Source organism: Oncorhynchus nerka, linkage group LG22 (genome assembly GCF_034236695.1).
Source record: "Oncorhynchus nerka isolate Pitt River linkage group LG22, Oner_Uvic_2.0, whole genome shotgun sequence".
NCBI lineage: Eukaryota > Metazoa > Chordata > Actinopteri > Salmoniformes > Salmonidae > Oncorhynchus > Oncorhynchus nerka.
The window spans coordinates 10249266-10276123 of NC_088417.1; the positions used below are offsets into that span (position 1 = coordinate 10249266).

At 43.3% G+C, this 26858-nt stretch overlaps 2 protein-coding genes across 2 annotated transcripts in view; both read right to left on the reverse strand.

Moving 5' to 3' along the window:
* Positions 1–9906, reverse strand: part of LOC115104477 (collagen alpha-1(XVIII) chain-like) — a 114892-nt gene extending 104986 nt beyond the window's left edge. The window contains exons 1-2 of the mRNA XM_065006902.1: positions 9600–9906; positions 9425–9501 (exon numbers count right to left, since the gene is read on the reverse strand). Of these exons, the coding sequence (XP_064862974.1) occupies positions 9425–9501; positions 9600–9610 (88 nt within the window). The 5' untranslated portion in view covers positions 9611–9906. The remainder of the gene's footprint in view (positions 1–9424; positions 9502–9599) is intronic.
* A 1479-nt stretch (positions 9907–11385) lies between these two features.
* Positions 11386–15692, reverse strand: LOC135563870 (protein IWS1 homolog). Its single transcript, XM_065007715.1, has 4 exons — positions 15613–15692; positions 15294–15304; positions 15148–15158; positions 11386–12388 (listed from the first exon to the last, which is right to left on the reverse strand). Exons 1-4 carry the CDS (start codon positions 15690–15692, stop codon positions 11648–11650), a joined length of 843 nt encoding a protein of 280 aa, XP_064863787.1. The 3' UTR covers positions 11386–11647.
* Between the last annotated feature and the right edge of the window lie 11166 nt (positions 15693–26858).

Sequence of the window (26858 nt, forward strand, 5' to 3'; positions counted from 1 at the left end):
AATTGTTAGCAGGCAATGTTAACTAGGGAAATTGTGTCCCTTCTCTTGCGTTCTGTGCAACAGAGTCAGGGTATATGCAGCAGTTTGGGCAGCCTGGCTCGTTGCCGAACTGTGTGAAGACCATTTCTTCCTAACAAAGACCGTAATTAATTTGCCAGAATTGTACATAATTATGACATAACATTGAAGGTTGTGCAATGTAACAGCAATATCTAGACTGATGGATGCCACCCGTTAGATAAAATATGGAACGGTTCCGTATCTCACTGAAACGTTTAGTTTTCGCAATGATATTTTCCGGATTAATGACCTAAGGATCGTATTTCTGTGTGTTTATTATATTATAATTAAGTCTATAATTTGATATTTGATAGAGCAGTCTGAGTGGTGGTAGGCAGCAGCAGGCTCGTAATCATTCAATCAAAGAGCACTTTCCTGCGTTTGCCAGCAGCTCTTCACAATGCTTAAAGCATTGAGCTGTTTATGACTTCAAGCCTATCAACTTCCGAGATGAGGCTGGCAATACTAAAGTACCTATCAGAACATCCAATAGTCAAAGGCATATGAAATACAAAATGGTTGAGAGAAATAGTCCTATAATAACTACGACCTAAAACTAAACCAAATTGAACATGTTTCATTATTTATTTGAGACTAAATTGAAATGTATTTATGTATTATATTAAGTTAAAAACAAAAGTGTTCATTCTGTATTATTGTAATCATTACAAATATATAAAAATCTGCATCTCATTTTTTTGGTACTCCAATAATGTGTATTGAGAAATCAGGGTCTCTCTCTCTCTCAAGGATGTTCATTAACCATGCTGAGAGGTCAAGGCTAGAACAACAGTGATCACAGGGAATCCCCCTAACCGAGTGACCTCAAATGACCTTACACGTCGACTGCCTGTGCTTACGCAGAGTGCTGATACATTATCTTCAACCAAAAGAAACGTTTAAAGTTGATGAAAGCTTCTAAAACAGCAAGCAGCGTTTGAAGGATGCACCACCCACTTCAAAAAGACAAGCTGACATTTTTTATCAGACAGAAAAGAAAAAAACACTGGAGTCCCAAAGCAACTGGATAAATCTGTCGGCTGCAGACGGCTGCTCTGTCATTAGGGGAAGCCCTCTCTCTAGTCTCATCACATCTGGTAAGAGAGAGAGAACAAACACAGCGACACACAGCAGTACCGACTTCTATCAACAGCCAGACGGGACTCCGGCTTCTCAGGGCTCAGATGAGAAGACTCTCTTTCTCGCTCTCTCTCTCTCTGGTAAGGTTTGAGCGGTATCCAGATGTTCATACCGTCATATAACTTCTGGAAGAGCACACAAGGTGACAACGACGCATAAAACAATTTAGGCAACAGGAATCTTGATCCAGGAGGGGATTGAATGTCCCTGCTGTAACCAAGCCGTGTTCACAATGGCAGTCTGAAGTGACTCAAATCCTATTTATTTGCATTTCAGATTCAAATCTGTTCTTTTTCCTATGTCAGAATGGTTCAGATAATAACTACAGAACGAAGCCAACATCAGTGTGCGCTTTGGTTGCGAATGGTATGAACTGTGAACTCTTATTCACTACAGAAGTGATACCTCCTAGCCGTTGAGTTAGCATCCGCAGCTGCAAACGCAGGTTAGAAAGGAACAGACAGAGTATCCCGTCTACCACACAACGATGTTACTACCTACTGAAGCGCAGCTCAGAGTAAATTTTTATTGCATTTTCCTTTTCCAAATGGGTGGTAATTTAGAATGCACAAGATACTGTATTTACGAAAGCACAGCTTTTTCCTTTTGTTCCTCAGTCTTCCCGCTCTTTCACTCAACCCAGCCCCTTTTCCTTTGTGTAACAAGCTGTCATATCTGTTCCGCCCGCCAGGGACGTTTTCCTTTATGACGTAATTTGTAATCAAGTTATGATTAATTGTATGTACAGAAAAGTACTCGTTTTTAAAGTTGGATCATCTTATCCGTTGAGGCTTTAAAAGTGTTCTTACCACTATGATTTTGAACATTCAAAACAACTGGGAAATGTCCATGACAGGCATTATTGTCAGCTTAGCTTGCTACAGAACTGAGTGATAGGAAGCACAAGCACCACCACCAATCAGTCTAGACCACTGCACACACACACCCCTCCTTACTATGATAACTAGTGTAGCCTTGTCATCAAATGACTGCTGTCTGAACACACACAAGTTCCATTTGGTCACTTGCTGTTTGGACAGTCAGTTGTCCAAAACGTATTAGAAAAACAAAACTGATTGGAACATTAAGGCCTACTGTGTGAACAAGGCTCAAGAAGCTTGCGATTGACATCGAGCCACTGAGCTAGCAAGTTAACATAGCTGGAGCCCTGAGCTGGATATCATTTATAACACATACTATATTTCTTATAGCAAGGAGGCGGTGATCCCAACCCCAAAAATATCTATTTTTGTTGAAAAAATTATTACAGTGTGGAAAATGATCCCTTTGGAATTTCGAAATAACCCAGTATACGGTATAAACGTTATATCACCAAGATTATCTCTGGTCTCATAGAAACAGACACCTGCTTGTTTTCACCCACATCTTCCCAGTCTGACAGTGACTCTCCAGATCGAGATAAATCTCACATCAGGCCTCTGTCTGAAAAACATAAACATTTCATACAGGTTTCACCTATTAATTAATGGATTTGAGGCACTACTAAAACCTTGGGAATGTGACCTAATGTGGGAACATTTTCTTTAATCGTTTTAAGGCAACATTCAGCTCTCTGGAAGGCTCAAACCCAAGGTTCCTTCCTGGTGAAGGTTAGAGAAATAAACGCAGGCCTGATAAATATAAAAGGGGGAGAGGGAGTGGGAATTTTTAAATTGAGAATTTGGGGGGGGGGGGGGGGGGTGGCACTAGGCACTGAATGAACAAAGCTGTGATTTCAACAGACCGGTTAATGCAACGATAGGATAATTAATGAGAGATGAATGTAAAGAGAGCAGGAATTTGATATCAACACCAGTCACTACATTAAATTGCAGTCCCTCCAGGATTTCACAGGGTTTTTTGTGATATTTGTATGTGGGGGGGGTGATTCCTGTGGCAATTCTGACATTTTGCAATGTAATGTGCAATGATTTGGCCAATTCTCCCACACATGTTCACACACACTGTCCGTTTGGGGAGAGGAGAGGAGAGGAGAAGAGAAGAGAAGAGAAGAGAAGAAGAGAAGAGAAGAGAAGAGAAGTGGAGAGAAGAGAAGAGAAGAGAAGAGAAGTGGAGAGAAGAGAAGAGAAGAGGAGAGGAGAGGAGAGAAGAGGAGTGGAGAGAAGAGAAGAGGAAGAGGAGAGAAGAGAAGAGAAGAGAAGAGGAGAGAAGAGGAGAGGAGAGGAGAGGAGAGGAGAGGAGAGGAGAGGAGAGGAGAGGAGAGGAGGGGAGAGGAGAGGAGAGGAGACTAATATGAGCTGCCGAGTTTGATGAATATCCATCTTCATCTTCCTCTGCTTAATATTGTCCAGAGTTTTGGAGAGTTTAGAATGAAGAAATTGTTTCGCATTTTAGGTCAAATACAGCAGTGGCATCCAAAGTCTGTTATTCAATCAGGAAGAGACAAGAGGGAGCAAAGATTTACTCATAACATGAATAAATGTTTACCGTGTGTGGCCTGGGCCCCACTTGTATGTCTCTTTTACTGAAAGGAAGAGCTGAATCATTTTAATTCCATATCTAAGTACAGGACATCAGGTACAAACATCGGTTCTCTGCTTTTCACTCAAACTCTTGACAGGAATATGGGTGTGATGCAAATCACCACAGTCTCATCAGCAATGGACGATGGCTTGCTTTACTTAAAAGGGAATAGTTCACCCCAAAAAGAAAGCTCATCTGTATGAACTCAGCTCATTTTTGGACCACTTAAAGGGAAAGTCCACTCAAAAAACAATATTTTGGTATTTGTTTCATTGGTCCACTGTTGATAAGAGTCCCAAAATGTTTTGCATGTCAGCAGTCGAGAGAAGATATTCAACCGTCAAGAAGTATAGTGTCACCGGTCACATCATCATAGAATGCAAACTGAGGTGTTGAGTCTGTTGACATTCAGTATTGGCCATGCCACTGTGAGGGGTGATGCTGTCTGATTTGTGGGTCTACTACTTCCCCACAGCCAGGACAGAGCTGCAACTCATCCTTCATTACAGCTAAACTTAGCAGCCTGGTAGGAGGCCTCTCTCTCTCTCTCTGCCTGTTGTCCCGACATGGGAGCAGCCATGGGTGGACAAACGAACCATCCACGCCCCCTCTCTCTGGTTCAAAGACCGGTCCAGAGTTAAGAGTAAACAGGTGCGCTCGCTCACACACACACACACACACGCTCAGACACACACACGCTCACACACACACACACACACACACACACACACACACACACACACACACACACACACACACACACACACACACACACACACACACACACACACACACACACACACACACGGCATGCTTCTGAGTGATCTTATCTGTGTAGAATATATGTGCAGCATCATGAGACACTGTGCAGACGTTTACATTCATTTCAGGACAGCATCTCTTTGAAAGCATATAGTTCCTATTAACATAAACAGCAACAGCCCTCAGCTCCACTCCTGAGGAGAATCAGTTGGTGGTCCTCACACGGAATAAGCATGTTAGTACAGAATAATGAACAAATCTAGAAGTGAGGCGGCCCTCTCTGTGGGCGCCGGAAGTAAATCTATGGTATAGTAAGGTGCTGTTAGTCCCCAGGAGACGCGACTGAAAACCAGCTGCGCCATCTCATAGTCGTCATCATCACAGTCACTAGTGAAACACATGGGATTACTTTTCCTGCCTCCAACGGTTCTCTCTTAGAAGAGATATATAGGCTACTACATACAGTACAGACTAGGTTTCCTCCAACGGTTCTCTCTTAGAAGAGATATATAGGCTCCTACATACAGTACAGACTAGGTTACAGGAAAATAGTTATGTCAGCACTGTTTGGAGATGAATTATTGTACTCCTCTTTTGAACAATGTCCTTTGTCTCCGTGTTCATTAAAATAGTCCCATAAACATCTTTAAGAGAGTCTTTTGCATGTGTGAACCAGATGGAAGGCGCCAAAACACTAAGCAGATTGCCAAATTCCACCCACCTTCCCATTAACATGAGTAGGCCGCCTTCACACGCACTGTAGGACCTAAGCATCTAAAGTGTTAAGCCCCATTGTATAAAGACGTTTGACATAATCCCTTCAAATGGTGCCTTTTTTTAAGGCTCTAAATTAAGACTATTGAAGGATTTAACTGTAGATAAACAGATCATTAGTACATCAACACATTTAGGTTTAAGAGGCATCAGTCTTCAACCTTAATCTGAATTTTTATTTTATTTTTTATTTTACCTTTATTTAACTAGTCAAGTCAGTTAAGAACAAATTCTTATTTTCAATGACGGCCTAGGAACAGTGGGTTAACTGCCTGTTCAGGGGCAGAATGACAGATTGGTACCTTGTCAGCTCGGGGGTTTGAACTTGAAACCTTCCGGTTACTAGTCCAACGCTCTAACCACTAGGCTACCTGCCACCTCTACACTCTAACCACTAGGCTACCTGCCACCTCTACACTCTAACCACTAGGCTACCTGTCACCTCTACACTCTAACCACTAGGCTACCTGTCACCTCTACACTCTAACCACTAGGCTACCTGCCACCTCTACACTCTAACCACTAGGCTACCTGCCACCTCTACACTCTAACCACTAGGCTACCTGCCACCTCTACACTCTAACCACTAGGCTACCTGTCACCTCTACACTCTAACCACTAGGCTACCTGCCACCTCTACACTCTAACCACTAGGCTACCTGTCACCTCTACACTCTAACCACTAGGCTACCTGCCACCTCTACACTCTAACCACTAGGCTACCTGCCACCTCTACACTCTAACCACTAGGCTACCTGCCACCTCTACACTCTAACCACTAGGCTACCTGCCACCTCTACACTCTAACCACTAGGCTACCTGCCACCTCTACACTCGAACCACTAGGCTACCTGCCACCTCTACACTCTAACCACTAGGCTACCTGTCACCTCTACACTCTAACCACTAGGCTACCTGCCACCTCTACACTCTAACCACTAGGCTACCTGCCACCTCTACACTCTAACCACTAGGCTACCCTGCCACCTCTACACTCTAACCACTAGGCTACCCTGCCACCTCTACACTCTAACCACCAGGCTTCCCTGCCGCCCAGGAAATGCTTAATCATACATTTAGAGTTGGGGTGGCACTAAGGCCGGAATGGCGCATTGTGCCTGCTGGCTGATCAAATTCACATTTACAAGCCTTAAGAGAGACAAATCACCATGAGTGAATTCCCATAAACTCATTTTACGATGTCTCCACAAGAAAAACAACCTAACTTCTAAGCTGCATTGCTTTCTTTTTGGGGTTTTAGGCTGGGTGTCTGTACAGCACTTTGTGACATCGGCTGATGTAAAGAGGGCTTTAATAAATACATTTTCATTGATTGATTGATTAACTAGCTATGCCAGTACCTCATACTCCTGGTATGTGTAAGGGCTCATTACGATGACACACACTTAACCAGGTATTTGTCTATGACTCGGATGATAAGAAAACCATTAGGGCTTGTCCTTATCACTACACATGGAGCCTACAACAGCTGCATTTAGACAGGCAGCCCACTTTTGATATTTTTTTCAAATAATTGTTCTTTTGACCAATCACATCAAGATCCTTTCATTTCAGATCTTTTTCAGAGCTGATCCAATTGGTCAAAAGACCAATTAGGGAGGGAAAAAAGATCAGATTCGGGCTGCCTGTGTAAACACAGCCATAGTTCAGGGAACAAGGGATGGTTGAAAAGTATAGGTGGTGGGTAGGCTACACCACAGAACTCCAAAATGGGGAATACCAGCTCGATTTCAACAAATACACATAGATGGGACCTTTTCTAGGCAACAGCTTTGTTTGTTCCAGTATTTACTGCGTACATGTGCCTGGAAATATTTGTCCTTTACGGTCTTGTCTGTGCAGAAGCAGCGCATACCGGACAATTTTTTATCTGAAAAAAAGGTTAATAATCTTCGAGCAGCTTATGAGTAATGGCACGGCCACAAACCTGAACAGCTGACATCCCCTCCGTCGTGATCCATAACAAATACAGTCGAGGAAACTGTCAAATGTCAGGCGAAAACAGCTAAAGGTGCTTTATTAAATAGTACCCACAAAATATCAGTCTCAACGTCAACGGTGAAGAGGCGACTCCGGGATGCTGGCCTTCTAGGCAGAATTCCTCTGTCCAGTGTCTGTGTTCGTTTGCCCATCTTAATCTTTTCTTTTCATTGGCCAGTCTGAGATATGGCTTTTTCTTTCCAACTCTGCCTAGAAGGCCAGCATCTCAGAGTCGACTCTTCACTGTTGACGTTGAGACTGGTGTTTTGCGAGTACTATTTAATGAAGCTGCCAGTTGAGGACTTGTGAGGCATCTGTTTCTCAAACTAGACACTCTGATGTACTTGTCCTCTTTCTCAGTTGTGCACTGGGGCCTCACACTCCTCTTTCTATTCTGGTTAGAGCCAGTTTGCACTGTTCTGTGAAGGGAGTAGTACACAGCGTTGTACGAGATCTTCAGTTCCTTAGCAATTTCTCGCATGGAATAGCCGTAATTTCTCAGAACAAGAATAGACTGACGAGTTTCAGAGGAAAGTATTTTGTTTCTGGCCATTTTGAGCCTACAATTGAACCCACAAATGCTGTTTCTACAGATACTCAACTAGTCTAAAGAACGACAGTTTAATTGCTTCTTTAATCAGACCAATAGTTTTCAGCTGTACTAACATAATTGCAAAAGGGTTTTCTAATGATCCAATTAGCCTTTTAAAATGAGAAACTTGGATTAGCTAACACAACGTGGTGATAATGGGCCTCTGTACCCCTATGTAGATATTCTGATTTCTATAATTCTGATCAATTTGATGTTATTTTAATGGTAAAAAAAAATAATTTTCTTTCAAAAACAAGAAAATGTATAAGTGAATGGTAGTGTATACAATCCATGTCTCCTCTGAAAAACGATTCTTTAACCTGTCTCCACCTCTTCATCTACAAGTGACATCAATAAGGGATCATAGCTTTCACCTGGATTCACCTGGTCAGTCTCTGTCATGGAAAGAGCAGATGTTCATAATGTTTTGTCCACTCAGCGAATATGATCTCCAGAGCTGGTCAAAACGGCAGTCTGCGTGCGTTTCTACCGATGAAGAGCGACAGTAATTATCTGTCAGTCTGCACGTGGTCCTTTAGCATGACGAGCCCTATATATAACATTAAAATAAAATGAAAAAGCCTCATATCAACCCATGCATTGACCTTGAGTTGAAGTTTAAGCCAAGTCAGGGACCTGTCATTAGACAGATGCATGCATGCTGGCACGCGCGCGCGCGCACACACACACACACTGGATGGTTATATGCGTAAATGTATAGTGATAGAGCGCTCCCTCTAATGATTTAACTCAATTGGTTAGCTACTGATGCAACAGGTAGCCTATGCGCTCAGTCACAAAAACACTTAGCCATCTGATGATGACCCTTCTGCGTCCATGATTACACTGCAACACTAGTCTGTGTCAATTGCTTTCAGAGGCCAATGCATTAGCCTGGTTCGCTCACATCATGCATTACTTTTGCTCTGTAGCAGAACCATTAATCACGGAGCCGTCGGCGACAGGTCATTGAAATGTCTCGGTAGACACAGAGCGCACAGCAAGCGCATCAGTTTAAGCTCTCCAATTTGTTCCACACTATGGACATGCTCTGTTTGCGCATTTTTGTTAAGTGTCGCACGATCAAGATATGATATAAAGCTTTACCAGAATTACACGTTACGCAAATAATAATGAAATTGCTTGGTTTTACGCATGGTTGCTGATGGTGTCAGACATGCGCTGCGTATTTACACCCACAAGGTTCATCCAACTCAGCAGTTTCATGCATCAGTCTGTATGACTTAAAAAGTAATCATGTTAAAAACCATTCTTAAATCCAAAAACTAGACCCACAAAGAAAGCGTTTATGGACCCATCGCTCAGTTTCATAACGCTATAATAATTGCACAGGATCCAATGTCCCCAAAAAAGTGTAACTTTATGCAAAGGCATTGTTGCACCAAGGAATTTTAGAATACGATATGCACGAACACAAAATCGTATCACTAAACATGCACTGACTATGTGACTTCATCAAGCTATTAGGCAAAACATGCATGAATGAATGGATGCATATTTACTAAGCTATACTTTCTCACAGTTGCACAATAGCAAACCACTTGAGCCAAATGAGAGAGAACAGAACAAAATATGATGAGCGTGACATACCGTCCAGAAGGCGATATGGAGTCGACAGTTGACAGTACCACAGTGTGAGGTGTATTCCAACGGACCACAGGGAGATGCTGATGATAAAGGGGGGAAAAGTTAAGAATTTAGCTGAGTAAAAAAAATGTGGTTTGTCAAAACACTTTCAATACGCGTAAAATATGCGTGAATTTACCGGGAAGTCATTTTCAGTCTTGGTAAGTCCACACAAAAGTCTTCTTGTTCCAATGTGATAGTGGTAAGAGTTGGAGCCCGCTCTATCCTTCACTCAGTTAGTCACTCACTCACTCACTCTTTAAAATGTCTCGATCTCCCCTGACTCACTCTCGGTTTCCTTGGACTGCCCGCAGTTCCAACTGAAACAAAGACTCCCTCAGTCCTCCAGGACCAAAACACTGAAATCTGACTCCTCACAGTCGCTCCTCGTGGACTCTCCCCTCATATAGCGCTACTCCAGATTCAAATTAACGCACACCAACTTCCCTTCCTCTCTATTAAGGAGTGAGCTCTCTCTCCTACCTTTCTCCTGTTTTTAAAGGGTTCTTATCTGGCCTTGAAATGAGAGAATATGCAACAGGCACAGAGGCATATATTTTTTTATTTGAAAAAAAGTCAGTTATCACTTGTAGATGTGAATATTCATCACAAAAATGTCATATCACCTTTTCCAAACCAGTTGAGGTCAGTGTTGATGTGGCTTTGGTTTGAGTGTGAAACTTGTCTACTATTTATACACTTCTGTTGACTTCTAATATGGCTATAACCAAACAAAGTATTTAGAGAAGAGTCATCAAAACATTTAGCTTTTTAAGAGAATATCTCCATTGGAAATGCAGTATATGCCAGCTCAACAGTTTTAAAAGACTTCTTCCATCAACAGTAAGCAGTAACCACGGCGACAGAGTTGCGTCAAAAAAACACTCAGGGATACTGTAAACCTACACACTTATTTTGAATGTACAGCTGTTGATTGTCTGCACTTCAAGAAAGACCTTGGCACAGTCCAAACCCACCACCACCCCTTGCCAGACCTTAGAGTGTAACCGTATAACTTTAGACCGTCCCCTCGCCCCTACCCGGGCTCGAACCAGGGACCTTCTGCACACATCAACAACTGACACCCACGAAGCATCGTTACCCATCGCTCCACAAAAGCCACGGCCCTTGCAACAGCAATGGGAACCACTACTTCAAGGTCTCAGATCGTGTGACGTCACCTATTGAAACGCTATTAGCTAGCACCACCGCTAACTAGCTAGCCATTTCACATCGGCTACATATAGTCAAGATGGAATCCAGCATCCAGGTCCCAAGAGCCTTGATGTCTGTCTGGAAGATGCCTTTGAAGAAGACAGCTCTGAAATTCCCTTCCCATCCACAGCCCAGACTGATACAGACAAATCACAGCCATGAGGGATGCTATTTGAGGCCAAACCACTGATAGGAGAGGCGATCACAAATGGAGTTTACGAAAGTTCAACCAGGAAGGCTGGTCTGAATGGTTGTTTAACTTCATCCAGTTAGCAGCACATAATTCACTTCTGTTTCCTATTCTACATCATCAGCAGCTTCTTTATCCTCTTTCCTTTAAGCCATGTGTGACATGTCATTCACCTATTTACCTTACAGCCTATAAGAACGGCACAATTATGCTCATCCCTCTCGCTTGCTGTTCGGCCTATGGACTCATTCTTACAATTATCACCTTTCTTTCTCTCAACCAAAAGGAATAAATATGTCAACATACCCATGTTCTCTCACTTACTGTTTTTCCAGCAACAGTTTTCAAATGACAAGACCCTGCTTTCGATGTTGTTTAAGTCACGTCAGACGCTGAAACCTCCCCTGAGGGAGAGGATACGTCCTTTGGTCCAGCAATCGAACTACACCCACTCCCATGCCATCTAGGTGATTGATCCACGACTAGCATTTAAAGTGAGAGAATTGCCATTAGGCAAGTAGGCCCATTTCCAACTGGCTTCAAATGGGCTCGGCTCATCGCTGTAACGCCCAGACGATGGCATCCCTTTGTCAGGAAAAGAGGTAATATCTCTATTTGCCGCGGACATCTCCATCGCCTCCACCCAAGGCCTATCTCGCTGCGGCCACGACCAACGACCCGGTGCTGTCAGCTATCCAGCTGTCTTTAAAACCTCTGATCCCAGCCTACAGTGTATACTTTTCATCGCATAGTTTGTGGTAGCAGTTAGCATTTAGCATTTGTTAGTTCTGGTCTCTCTGGGCATAGTTCTGGTCTCTCTGGGCGGAGTTCTGGTCTCTCTGGGCGGAGTTCTGGTCTCTCTGGGCGGAGTTCTGGTCTCTCTGGGCGGAGTTCTGGTCTCTCTGGGCGGAGATCTGGTCTCTCTGGGCGGAGATCTGGTCTCTCTGGGCGGAGATCTGGTCTCTCTGGGCGGAGTTCTGGTCTCTCTGGGCGGAGTTCTGGTCTCTCTGGGCGGAGTTCGGGTCTCTCTGGGCGGAGTTCGGGTGTCTCTGGGCGGAGTTCTGGTTTCTCTGGGCGGAGTTCTGGTATCTCTGGGGGGAGATCTGGTCTCTGTGGACGGAGATCTGGTCTCTCTGGACGGAGGTCTGGTCTCTCTGGGCGGAGGTCTGGTCTCTCTGGGCGGAGGTCTGGTCTCTCTGGGCGTAGTTCTGGTCTCTCTGGGCGTAGTTCTGGTCTCTCTGGGCAGAGAGCTGGTCTCCCTGGGCGGAGTTCTGGTCTCTCTGGGCGGAGTTCTGGTATCCCTGGGCGGAGTTCTGGTCTCTCTGGGCGGAGTTCTGGTCTCTCTGGGCGGAGTTCTGGTCTCTCTGGGCGGCGTTCTGGTCTCTCTGGGCGGCGTTCTGGTCTCTCTGGGCGGAGATCTGGTCTCTCTGGGCGGAGATCTGGTCTCTGGGCGGAGATCTGGTCTCTCTGGGTGGAGATCTGGTCTCTCTGGGCTGGTCTCTCTGGGCGGAGAGCTGGTCTCTCTGGGGGGAGAGAGTGAGAGCGAGGGAAGGAGAGAGAGAGGGGGAAAGAGATAAAGGAGGGAGAGATAGAGAGGGAGGGAGTCTTCTTGACAAAATGGAATGGGAGTCAGGGGAGGAGTGAGGAGTGGCAGCCAGATACTGTTCATTCAACCTGGCCTCGCCTCCACAGCTGTGTGTGGTCAACCACGCCCAACTGTAGGGGAGCAGACGGCCACGCTTAACGCCCCTCCACGACCAAGCCAACCCTTGTCCAATGCCCCCACACACACGTGGACCTCTGCAGGTATAGACACACACACACACACACACACACACACACACACACACACACACACACACACACACACAGGGCCATCTCGCTGCGGCTACGACCAATGACCCGGTGCTGTCCAGCTGTCTTTAAAACCTCTGATCCCAGCCTACAGCTTATACTTTTCATCACACAGTCTGTGGTAGCATTTAGCATTTAGCATTTGCCACAATTTATTGCTGCATGTTACCACCCAAGAGAAGAGAGCTTGATAAATGACATCTAAGATATGCACCTTCCACTGGATGTCATAAGGTGAATGCACCAATTTGTAAGTCGCTCTGGATAAGAGCGTCTGCTAAATGACTTAAATGTAAATGTAAATATGCTGCTGTGGTTAGCAGTCATCCCACGTTGATATATCATATAATTCACTTCACCTTCAGATCTGGTTGGATTTATCATAGACGCTGATTTCAGGCAGACTCTCGAGGTTATTCATGGGGAGCACTCAACCATAGGCTTTTCTTCGCATCCGGGATTCATATTCCCTATCCTCAATATTTACCATGGCTGTTTGCTAAACAACATGTTGTCTTGTGCCATAAATTAGTTCCAAAAATAGTTATTCTCTGCAGGGACAAGGGCGCATATATATGCTACGCTACTGGTAGTGGCTTGCAAGTATAATTCATGATTAGCCTACAGGGCCTTCAGAAAGTGTTCATACCTCTTTAATTATTCCTCATTTTGTGTTACAGCCTGAATTCAAAATTGATTAAATATTTGTTTTCTCTCACCCATCTACACAGAACACCCGATAAGCATAAAGTTAAAAAAAAACTTGTTTTTAGAAATTGTAGTAAATGTATTGAAAATGAAATACAGAAATCTAATGTACATACAGTATATATATATATATATATATATATATATATATATATATATATAGTCACGCCCTGGTCGAAGCATATTGTGTTTGTCTTTATTTATTTGGTCAGGCCGGGGTGTGACATGGGTTTATTGTGGTGTGTTTTGTCTTGGGGTTTTGTTAGGTATTGGGTGTGTGGCTTAGTGGGGGTATCTAGCAAAGTCTATGGCTGTCAGGAGTGGTTCTCAATCAGAGGCAGGTGTTTATCGTTGTCTCTGATTGGGAACCATATTTAGGCAGCCATATTCTTTGAGTGTTTTGTGGGTGATTGTTCCTGTCTTTGTGTTTGCACCAGATAGGGCTGTTTCGGTTTTCACATTTCATTATTTTGTAGTTTCTTCATGTATAGTTTTTTCCTTCATTAAAATATCATGAATCATCATGACGCTGCATTTTGGTCCGACTCTCCTTCTCCACAAGAAAGCCGTTACATATATATATATATATATATATATATGAGGGAGGGAAAGGGAGGGAGGCTTCTTGACACAATGGAATGGGAGTCAGGGGAGGAGTGAGGAGTGGCAGCCAGATACTGTTCATTCAACCTGGCCTCGCCTCCACAGCTGTGTGTGGTCAACCACGCCCAACTGGAGGGGAGCAGACGGCCACACTTAACGCCCCTCCACGACCAAGCCAACCCTTGTCCAATGCCCCCACACACACGTGGACCTCTGCAGGTATAGACACACACACACACACACACACACACACACAGGAAGGGGTAATCAATTAACAGCCAGCTCTGGCTCTGTGGGCAGAGGTGTTTGCTGAAGTCCCACTTGATGATAACTGATGTTTCCTTCATTCCCGTCACTGGGTGGACATGAACTCTTCGAGGGAGAGTGCACCTTGGCCCAATAATTAAAGAGCACCACATTTACATTTACATTTTCTCCAGCTTTAATACCAAGTTCTTTATATGCAGGTTTTGAAAATCACTTTTACTTCTAATACAATCCCTGTGATGTCACAGAGAAGCATTCTTTATATGAGAAGCAATACAATCCCTGGTTTTGAAACTTCTATCACAATTTGATGTCACTTCTAATACAATCCCTGTGATGTCACAGAGAAGCATGTAGAACTTCTAATACAATCCCTGTGATGTCACAGAGAAGCATGTAGAACTTCTAATACAATCCCTGTGATGTCACAGAGAAGCATGTAGAACTTCTAATACAATCCCTGTGATGTCACAGAGAAGCATGTAGAACTTCTAATACAATCCCTGTGATGTCACAGAGAAGCATGTAGAACTTTCCTTCTGCTCTGTTTAAACGCAGGACATATAAACGTGCCGTTTCCAGATACTGAATGTAAACACTGGTTTGGTGCTGCAGATAATGAATATGAGGTTGAAAAGTGTCAGAATTGCCCTTTAAGTTATGCCCAGATGCTGACACATACCTTCGTTGGTGCTGCAGATAATGAATACGAGGTTGAAAAGTGTCAGAATTGCCCTTTAAGTTATGCCCAGATGCTGACACATACCTTCGTTGGTGCTGGAGATAATGAATACGAGGTTGAAAAGTGTCAGAATTGCCCTTTAAGTTATGCCCAGATGCTGACACATACCTTCGTTGGTGCTGGAGATAATGAATACGAGGTTGAAAAGTGTCAGAATTGCCCTTTAAGTTATGCCCAGATGCTGACACATACCTTCGTTGGTGCTGGAGATAATGCCTCCATTCCACCACTAAAACCCAGATGCTGACACATACCTTCGTTGGTGCTGAGATAATGAATACGAGGTTGAAAAGTGTCAGAATTGCCCTTTAAGTTATGCCCTGATGGATATTTCTGCAGATAATGCAATACGAGGAACATATGTTAACACTGGTTATCCTCACAAATCCATCCCTTCATTCCACACGATTAAAGATTTTACTGACACATTTGAGGGATATTCTCAAGATGAAGAAAAACTGTTCCAAACACACATTTATGTTTCAATGTCTAAGACACTTAAATGGACATTAAGGCCGTGTCAGAATGTGGATCTTATTATGCCCAGATGTTGTCCTTGCCTCCACCCCACACCTAAACTCATTCCACACGTCATTTCCCTTTATGTTCCCAATGCTGACACATGGACCTGTGTCACTGTTACCTAAACTCATGTCATTTCCCCATATAATGCTGTTACCCCACACCTAAACTCATGTCATTTCCCTTTATAATGCTGTTACCCCACACCTAAACTCATGTCATTTCCTGGAGATAATGCTGTTGAAAACTGTCATTTCTGTTACCCCACACCTAAACTCATGTAATTTCCCTTTATTTCCCTTTATAATGCTGATGCTGACACCTAAACTCATGTTATAATGAATACCCACACCTAAACTCATGTCATTTCCCTATATAACGCTGTTACCCCACACCTAAACTCATGTAATTTCTGTTACGAGTAAATGAGTGAAGAGGTGTGGAGTCAGGCGCAGAGAGCAAAAGATGTGGGAAAAACAACACGCTTTAATGTCCCGGAAACATAACATGAACAAAAGTGGAAACACAAATGAACAGAAATATAAACGGACAGCGTAAAACCCAAATGCCAACAAAAATACACTCAAACAAGAAAACAGGCGAACAAGCCCGCACGAAACAGAAGCGGGCTGAACAGACTATATATAACCCTATCCTAACAACCAAACAAGAAACAGGTGCTACCAATTAGACAGAACTAAACAAACACAGAACAACGGATCAGCGATAGCTAGTAGACCGGCGACGACGACCGCCGAGCGCCACCCGAACAAGAAGGGGAGTCACCTTCGGTAATATTCGTGACAATTTCCCTATATAATGCTGTTACCCCACACCTAAACTCATGTCATTTCCCTTTATAACGCTGTTACCCCACACCTAAACTCATGTCATTTCCCTTTATAATGCTGTTACCCCACACCTAAACTCATGTCATTTCCCTTTATAATGCTGTTACTCCACACCTAAACTCATGTCATTTCCCTTCATAACGCTGTCACCCCACACCTAAACTCATGTCATTTCCCTATATAATGCTGTTACCCCACACCTAAACTCATGTCATTTCCCTATATAATGCTGTTAACCCACACCTAAACTCATGTCATTTCCCTTTATAATGCTGTTACCCCACACCTAAACTCATGTCATTTCCCTATATAATGCTGTTACCCCACACCTAAACTCATGTAATTTCCCTTTATAATGCTGTTACCCCACACCTAAACTCATGTCATTTCCCTTTATAATGCTGTTACCCCACACCTAAACTCATGTCATTTCTCTTTATAACGCTGTTACCCCACACCTAAACTCATGTCATTTCTCTTTATAACGCTGTTACCCCACACCTAAACTCATGTCATTTCTCTTTATAACGCTGTTACCCCACACCTAAACTCATGTCATTTCCATTTAACATTTAACATTTAAGTCATTTGAACAGCAGACGCTCTTATTACACTCCAGAAAATGCGACTTACAAACTCATGTGCATTCACCTTATGACATCCAGTGGAACAGTAGTGCATCTAAATCTTTATAATGGGGTGAGAGGGATTACTTTATCCTAAACTCATGTCATTTCCTTTATAATGCTGTTACCCCACACCTAAACTCATGTCATTTCCTTTATAATGCTGTTGACTCCACACCTAAACTCATGTCATTTCCCTGAGGGAACGCTTGTTCCACACAAACTCATGTCATTTCCAGAGCAAATGCGAAGAGTTTTCAGACTGGGCAAAAGATGCGGGAAAAACAACCGCTAATGTCCCGGAAACTGTAATTCCTCAGTGGTAGGGAGTGGAAACCAAATGGATATAAACGGACAGTGCCCAAATGTTTGGGTGTAAACAAGGGCCTGAACTCAGAGCCTGGAAACACTGGGTGCCAGTTCCCCTAACATGTCTTTCCAAGAAACAGGTGCTACCATGGTCTTGTCACACAGAACGGATGCGATTTCTATATAACTGGAAGCCAGTGGAAACAAGAAGCGGAGGAGCGGGGGTAACGTGAGAGAACTATATAATGCTGTTACCCCCACCTAAACTCATGTCATTTCCCTTTATAATTGTTACCCCACCTAAACTCATGTCATTTCCCTTTATAATGCTGTTACCCCACACCAAACTCATGTCATTTCCCTTTATAATGTTACCCCACACCTAAACTCATGTCATTTCCCTGGATATAATGGTTACCCCACACCTAAACTCATGTCATTTCCTGTATAACGCTGTTACCCCACACCTAAACTCATGTCGGATAATGCTGTTAGACCTAAACTCATGAATTTCCTAACATAACGCTGTCCACCTAAACTCATGTCATGTTAGTAATGCTGTTACCCCACACGACAGGGTGTTGTCCCTTTATAATGCTGTTACGCCAACCTTCATGTAGCGCTCTATAATGCTGTTACACAACCTGGAGTATTCGTTGTCATTTCCGTTTATAACGCTGTTAGATCATGGACTCAGTCATTCCCTTTATAATGCTGTTAGCTCCTCTTGTCATTTCAGCTTCATAAACTCATGTGGTGATCCGTAAACTCATGTCATTTCCCTATATAATGCTGTTAACCCAGAAACTCATGTCATTTCCCTTTATAATGCTGTTACCCCACACCTACCTCATGTCATTTCAGAAGGGCTGTTACCCCACCCTAAACTCATGTCATTTCCCTTTATAATGCGTCTGTTAAACCCAATGACCCCACACCTAAACTCATGTCATTTCCATGTATAATGCTGTTACCCCACACCTAAACTCAAGTCATTTCCCTGTATAATGCTGTTACCCCACACCTAAACTCATGTCATTTCCCTTTATAACGCTGCACCAGTGGTAAACTCATGTCATTTCCCTTTATAATGCTGGACCCCACACCTAAACTCATGTCACCTGGTAGGAACGCGACCTGTCACCTAAACTCATGTCATTTCTCTTTATAACGCTGTTACCCCACACCTAAACTCATGTCATTTCTCTTTATAACGCTGTTACCCCACACCTAAACTCATGTCATTTCTCTTTATAACGCTGTTACCCCACACCTTTTTATTTCCATATCACTTACATTAGTTTATTTTGGTGAACAAGCTTTGCAATCAGAAAGTTTATTTGAATGACCGTTTACATGTAAACATAACGTTTCATGCAGGAATAATGTAAATGGACAATGTTTCATAACAGAAGTCATAAGAATGACTCTGAAAAGAGTGACACTTTATCTAATGTCATTTTGACTGAATTTGTATAATCTTACTAACATTTCTATAACGGTCTATATAAATGTATGACTTCTGCAGTCAACCCGAAGACTGTTTTTCAACAATGTCAAGATTGTAATAGACATCGTTCCGTATCCTAGCAACAACGTGATGAAACGCGATGAAATCTTAGGCAACAGGATCATAAAAGAATGGGCTGCCATTGGATAATTCATCCTTGGATAAGTCATGTGGTGCACATTCTTTTAAAAGTCTGCAATTACACCACAATGTCAAATATTGTTAACATTTCTATGAAACTTTGCAAGAGTTTTGAGTATGGCATCATATCGCTTTAATCCATCTTCCAAAACAAAAAAATAAACATTCAAAATCTGAGATTGATGAATCGACCAGATCTTCAGGGAAGCGTTTTTTGGGGAGGATGGAGGCAGTGTTCGATCCAAACGTCTGTTTCAAACATTTATTTTGTGACAAACTATTTTCCTCCTGCGTGCCGTTTCCGAAACAATACCTGGAATCGTAAATTAAGTTAATGACAGTCTCTTATTCTCTACAGTGAGTGACTCATCAGACAGACAGACAGACAGACAGACAGACAGACAGACAGACAGACAGACAGACAGACAGACAGACAGACAGACAGACAGACAGACAGACAGTCTCTTATTCTCTACAGTGAGTGATTCATCAGACAGACAGACAGACAGACAGACAGACAGACAGAGTCTCTTAATTCTCTACAGTGAGTGATTCATGTCCGACTACGGATCAGGAGCTATTTTTCTAGGTGAGGAACGGAAACAGAATAGAAACAGAGAAAATAACAAAATGTCTTTCCCAAACCTCCGCCAGATACTGGATCAGGATATTCAAGAAACCCATGAAAACGATGAAACTGCTCTTTCGATCTGATACTAAAGACTTTTACAGACAGATCAACTGCCCAGCACTGCAGTGGGGTTATTAGCATTGTAACAAAGGTAGAACCGTGGTTAAATACCCATTCACTTTAAACAGTTTAACAAGGCTCTTCTCAAGTGGCACATCCAACACCCTTTGACCTCATCCATCCTTATGTAATGCCTGGTCGTGGATCAGATGGGTGATCTTTCACCTCACACCTAAACACTTTTTAATGCAGCTGAACTAGGAGCAGAGGACAAGCCTAACTGGATGCTCTCCCACTGCCAAGGAGGGATGACTGTAGATGACTATCATCTTGAAGACACCGGACGAACGATGACATTTGTGAAAGCTGTCCCAGAAAACCACTGGGGAGCAGAATTTTCAACAGCTAACTAAGCTGTGATAGGCCAAACTCTAAGCAGCGTTCTGTATAAGAGAACGATGAACTGCAGTGCATTTAAGCACAAACTGTATGTTTTTAAACATTTATTTGACCTTTATTTAACTAGGCAAGTCAATTAAGAACAAATTCTTATTTACAATGACGGTCTACCCCGACCAAACCCAGACGATGCTGGGCCAATTGTGCGCCGCCCTATGGGACTCCCAATCACAGCCAGAGGTGATGCAGCCTGGATTCCAACCAGGTACTGCAGTGACACCTCTTGCACTGAGATGCAGTGTCTTAGACCACCGCGTCACTCAGCAGTGTTTCTGCGAATGAGGTTTAGATAAATGTGTGTGCAGCTAAGACAATACCTGTCATTCTCAAGTAGACAGTGTTGGATGAAATGACGGTCAAGGCTACAGATGAGTAATATAATGAATCCGCTATACTACAGCCAGTGGGCGTTGAGGGACTGCTTCCTTTGAAAACAATGAAAGTTGCTATACTGCTCGCGTTGTGTCGTGTCCACAGCAGCATCCATGCTCAGGAATCACTGAGGTTCAATTCTCCATGTGAATGGAAAAAATGAGTGGTGGAGCTGGAGTGTTAGGTTAAGCATCTGTCCAACTTTACACACACACACACGCACGCACGCACGCACACACACACACACAATGCTAGGCGATGTTCCATTGTGTTTAAATGCCCCTCCTTAACCACCATTCAACAAGTGTGTCAGACCCATATTAGTCTCCATTTTCCACACTTCTCTTCAAGACCTAAATATATTATCCCTAATTTAATTCAAGACCTACATACATTATCCCTAGTTTATATTCTAAATACAGGTGTTACATAAGCCTTCATTATCTCTACTTTAATTCAAGGCCTTAATACATTATCCCTACTGTAATTCAAGGCCTAAATACATTATCCCTACTGTAATTCAAGGCCTACATATATTATCCCTACTTTAATTCAAGGCCTAAATACATTATCCCTACTGTAATTCAAGGTCTAAATACATTATCCCTGCTGTAATTCAAGGCCTAAATACATTATCCCTACTGTAATTCAAGGCCTAAATACATTATCCCTACTGTAATTCAAGGCCTAGATACATTATCCCTACTGTAATTCAAGGCCTAAATACATTATCCCTACTGTAATTCAAGGCCTAAATACATTATCCCTACTGTAATTCAAGGCCTAAATACATTATCCCTACTTTAATTCAAGGCCTAAATACAGGTGTTCCAACTCATCTGAAAGCCCTCTAACATCACCTGTCAGGTCAGGCATTCCACAGGCTTCAGCACCTTATTAGATCCAGAGCACATTGAACACTTCTCTTTTCTCTCTGGAGTCCAGGGTTTGTTATTGTTCTGACAATGAGCAGCCAGTTAAGGTGGGAGGGGGGTGAGGGGGTTCCTCCAAAGGCTTAGATGACTTTTCTGCAGGAAGGGAGACAGGGGGGGTAACAGAGTCGTCTCTCTTAGCTCACCTCCTCCCAGAACAAGACCTTGATTTTATTCAAAATGGCAGCCAAAAGAATAGAGAATGTGAAAGCACTAAGCAAGGGCATCTTTGGAGTTCCACAGTCTCAGCTCAAGGGTAACATGATCAGCATTGGTGTAGGATGACGCCAAATACATATTTTTTTTATTTTGCAATGCTGATCATATTTATAATAACACACTGTTTTAGGATTTGAGGATTCACAAGCATGTCTTGTACAGGAATCTTAAATGAGCATGGGTAGACCCAGCACTGAATCACTTCTGTTATACTGTAACCTAGTAGGCCAAGCTATCACCAAGTCCTGTTCTTTTTTCTTCTTTTTTGAACCTTTATTTAACTGGGCAAGACAGTTAAGAACAATTTCTTATTTACAATGACAGCCTACCAAAAGGAAAAAGGCCTCCTGTTTCATTGACGTTGACTCTGGAAACACTGATGAAGTTCTATTCCAAATTGACATAACATAGTGCTGGGATTTTCTCTATTTTTGCAAATATTCTTCACAATGAAAGTTATCAGATCATCAACCAAAACCTAATATGAGATAAAAGGGCCTGACATTCCCCTTTAGAATTCTCTAGAATTCTCAAAGATGGCAAAGTCATCCAGGTCCTGAGGCAACAAAACCCACACACATTTCAGGGATCTTTTATTTCAGCTCATAAAAAAAATAGGACCAACACTTTACATGTTGCGTTTATAGACAATGATCCAAAACACACAAGCAAGTCTCCACTCTAGAAATAAAAAGTTCCTTGAGTATCCTTTAAGGGTTCTTCAAAACTGTCGGGGAACACCTATACGTTCTTCAAAGAACTCATCAAATCAAATCAAATGTTATTTGTCACATACACATGGTTAGCAGATGTTAATGCGAGTGTAGCGAAATTCTTGTGCTTCTAGTTCCGACAATGCAGTAATAACCAACAAGTAATCTAACTAACAATTCCAAAACTACTGTCTTATGCACAGTGTAGGGGGATAAGAATATGTACATAAAGATATATGAATGAGTGATGGTACAGAGCGGCATAGGCAAGATACAGTAGATGGTATCGAGTACAGTATATACATATGAGATGAGTATGTAAACAAAGTGGCATAGTTAAAGTGGCTTGTATTATATAAAGATGCAGTAGATGATATAGAGTGCAGTATATACGTATACATATGAGATGAATAATGTAGGGTATGTAAACATTATATTAGGTAGCATTGTTTAAAGTGGCTAGTGATATATTTGACATCATTTCCCATCAATTCCCATTATTAAAGTGGCTGGAGTTGAGTCAATGTGTTGGCAGCAGCCACTCAATGTTAGTGGTGGCTGTTTAACAGTCTGATGGCCTTGAGATAGAAGCTGTTTTTCAGTCTCTCGGTCCCAGCTTTGATGCACCTGTACTGACCTCGCCTTCTAGATGATAGCGGGGTGAACAAGCAGTGGCTCGGGTGGTTGTTGTCCTTGATGATCTTTATGGCCTTCCTGTAACATCGGGTGGTGTAGGTGTCCTGGAGGGCAGGTAGTTTGCCCCCAATGATGGTGTTGTGCAGACCTCACTACCCTCTGGAGAGCCTTACGGTTGTGGGCAGGAGCAGTTGCCGTACCAGGCGGTGATACAGCCTGCCAGGATGCTCTCGATTGTGCATCTGTAGAAGTTTGTGAGTGCTTTTGGTGACAAGCCGAATTTCTTCAGCCTCCTGAGGTTGAAGAGGCGCTGCTGCGCCTTCTTCACGATGCTGTCCGTGTGGGTGGACCAATTCAGTTTGTCTGTGATGTGTATGCCGAGGAACTTAAAACTTGCTACCCTCTCCACTACTGTTCCATCGATGTGGATAGGGGGGTGTTCCCTCTGCTGTTTCCTGAAGTCCACAATCATCTCCTTAGTTTTGTTGACGTTGAGTGTGAGGTTATTTTCCTGACACCACACTCCGAGGGCCCTCACCTCCTCCCTGTAGGCCGTCTCGTCGTTGTTGGTAATCAAGCCTACCACTGTTGGGTCGTCCGCAAACTTGATGATTGAGTTGCAGGCGTGCGTGGCCACGCAGTCGTGGGTGAACAGGGAGTACAGGAGATGGCTCAGAACGCACCCTTGTGGGGCCCCAGTGTTGAGGATCAGCGGGGTGGAGATGTTGTTGCCTACCCTCACCCCCTGGAGGCGGCCCGTCAGGAAGTCCAGTACCCAGTTGCACAGGGCAGGGTCGAGACCCAGGGTCTCGAGCTTGATGACGAGCTTGGAGGGTACTATGGTGTTAAATGCCGAGCTGTAGTCGATGAACAGCATTCTCACATAGGTATTCCTCTTGTCCTGGTGGGTTAGGGCAGTGTGCAGTGTGGTTGAGATTGCATCGTCTGTGGACCTATTTGGGTGGTAAGCAAATTGGAGTGGGTCTAGGGTGTCAGGTAGGGTGGAGGTGATATGGTCCTTGACTAGTCTCTCAAAGCACTTCATGATGACGGAAGTGAGTGCTACGGGCGGTAGTCGTTTAGCTCAGTTACCTTAGCTTTCTTGGGAACAGGAACAATGGTGGCCCTCTTGAAGCATGTGGGAACAGCAGACTGGGATAGGGATTGATTGAATATGTCCGTAAACACACCAGCCAGCTGGTCTGCGCATGCTCTGAGGGCGCGGCTGGGGATGCCGTCTGGGCCTGCAGCCTTGCGAGGGTTAACACGTTTAAATGTTTTACTCACCTCGGCTGCAGTGAAGGAGAGGCCGCATGTTTTGGTTGCAGGCCGTGTCAGTGGCACTGTATTGTCCTCAAAGCGGGCAAAAAAGTTATTTAGTCTGCCTGGGAGCAAGACATCCGGGTCCGTGACAGGGCTGGTTTTCTTTTTGTAGTCCGTGATTGACTGTAGACCCTGCCACATACCTCGTGTCTGAGCCGTTGAATTGAGATTCTACTTTGTCTCTATACTGACGCTTAGCTTGTTTGATTGCCTTGCTGAGGGAATAGCTACACTGTTTGTATTCGGTCATATTTCTGGTCACCTTGCCCTGATTAAAAGCAGTGGTTCTCGCTTTCAGTTTCACGCGAATGCTGCCATCAATCCACGGTGTCTGGTTTGGGAATGTTTTAATCGTTGCTATGGGAACAACATCTTCAACGCACGTTCTAATGAACTCGCACACCGAATCAGCGTATTCGTCAATGTTGTTGTGTGACGCAATACGAAACATATCCCAGTCCACGTGATGGAAGCAGTCTTGGAGTGTGGAATCAGATTGGTCGGACCAGCGTTGAACAGACCTCAGCGTGGGAGCTTCTTGTTTTAGTTTCTGTCTGTAGGCAGGGATCAACAAAATTGAGTCGTGGTCAGCTTTTCCGAAAGGAGGGCGGGGCAGGGCCTTATATGCGTCGCGGAAGTTAGAATAGCAGTGATCCAAGGTTTTGCCAGCCCTGGTTGCGCAATCGATATGTTGATACAATTTAGGGAGTCTTGTTTTCAGATTAGCCTTGTTAAAATCCCCAGCTACAATGAATGCAGCCTCAGGATGTATGGATTCCAGTCAAATAAAGTTTGTTCAGAGCCATCGATGTGTCTGCTTGGGGGGGAATATATACGGCTGTGATTATAATCGAAGAGAATTCCCTTGGTAGATAATGCGGTCTACATTTGATTGTGAGGAATTCTAAATCAGCTGAACAGAAGGACTTGAGTTCCTGTATGCTTTTGTGACCACACCACGTCTCCTTAGCCATAAGGCATACGCCCCCGCCCCTCTTCTTACCAGAAAGATGTTTGTTTCTGTCGGCGCGATGCATGGAGAAACCAGCTGGCTGCACCGACTCCGATAGCGTCTCTCCAGTGAGCCATGTTTCCGTGAAGCAAAGAACGTTACGTTACAGTCAAGAGACTGGACATTGGCGAGAAGTATACTGGGGAGTGGTGCACGATGAGCCCGTCTCCGGAGTCTGACCAGAAGACCGCTACGTTTCCCTCTTTTACGAAGTCGTGTTTTTGGGTTGCCGGCTGGGATCCATTCCGTTGTCCTGGGTGAAAGGCAGAACACAGGATCCGCTTCGCGAAAGTCATATTCTTGGTCGTACTGATGGTGAGTTGACGCTGCTCTTATATTCAGTAGTTCTTCTCGACTGTATGTAATGAAACCTAAGATGACCTGGGGTACTAATGTAAGAAATAACACGTAAAAAAACTAAAAACTGCATAGTTTCCAAGGAACGCGAAGCGAGGCGGCCATCTCTGTCGGCGCCGGAAGTAATACATTTTAAGGGATCCTCGAAGAACCTTTTGAAGAACCCTTTGGGGTTAGTATTTGAACAACTTCCCATTCCCCTACTATCAATAATAATAATAATAATAATAATAATAACACTATATTTTAGTTCTGTGTTTATTTTGATTTTAGTGGCAAAGCAGAATAAAAGAAAATGAAATATGAGGTAAACTCCCAGCAGAGCCCCAAATCCTCTGGTGTTGTGATGTTAATGTGTTGATGTTCTCCGTATCCATAGTCAGAATGATTTTGCAATGCATGGTGATCTTACACATTTCCTGATACATTCATCAGAGGTGTAGGGAGGTTGATTGATGTCCATTGAATTGTGTCAATTTTCTGTTTTTGGAAAGATTTGCACAAATATGAAAAGATAGATGGTATCATTATTAAACAATATCAATTTAGATCATACTAGGGACAAACCTTAACTGAAAAACATAAAGATCTCAATTTAAGGTAAGTGCCTGCACCTGCTGTCCTTTCAAATTCAAATGTTTCAGTTGAGCAGTTAGGTTCCTGCAAGAACCCCCCACCAACTAAGGAGGTTCCTCGGTGAACCCCACCTCCTATGGAACCCTAAGGTTCTTCAAAGAACTTTGAGGATCTTAGAAGAACCCTTGTTGAGCCCCTCATTTTTTGTATGTGCGTGTTAGAATAGCTGAAAAGCAAAACATTTAAAGTTTCGGCCTAATCAAAGTCCAGTTGTAAACTCGGTTGAGATGTGTCAAGACCTGAAATAAGCAGCTCCATAACCCACAGATGTCGTTGAGTTAAATCAGTTCTACATGGGAGAGTTTGCCAAAATTCCTCCACAGCAACATGAGAGACTGATCAACAACTACAGGAAGCATTTCGTTGGAGTCATTTCAGCTGAAGGAGGCACGACCAGTTATTGAGTAAAAGGGGCAATTACTTTTCCACACAAGGGCATTGGGTGCTGCATTGCTTTGTTTATTGAACAATTATAAACCATTTTTATGGGGTGGATCAGCTTTAGTATTG

Excerpts from the sequence above, each read along its gene's own strand:
- LOC135563870 (XM_065007715.1), bottom strand. The coding sequence starts at position 15,692 with ATGAGTTTAGGTAACAGTGACACAGGTCCATGTGTCAGCATTGGGAAC.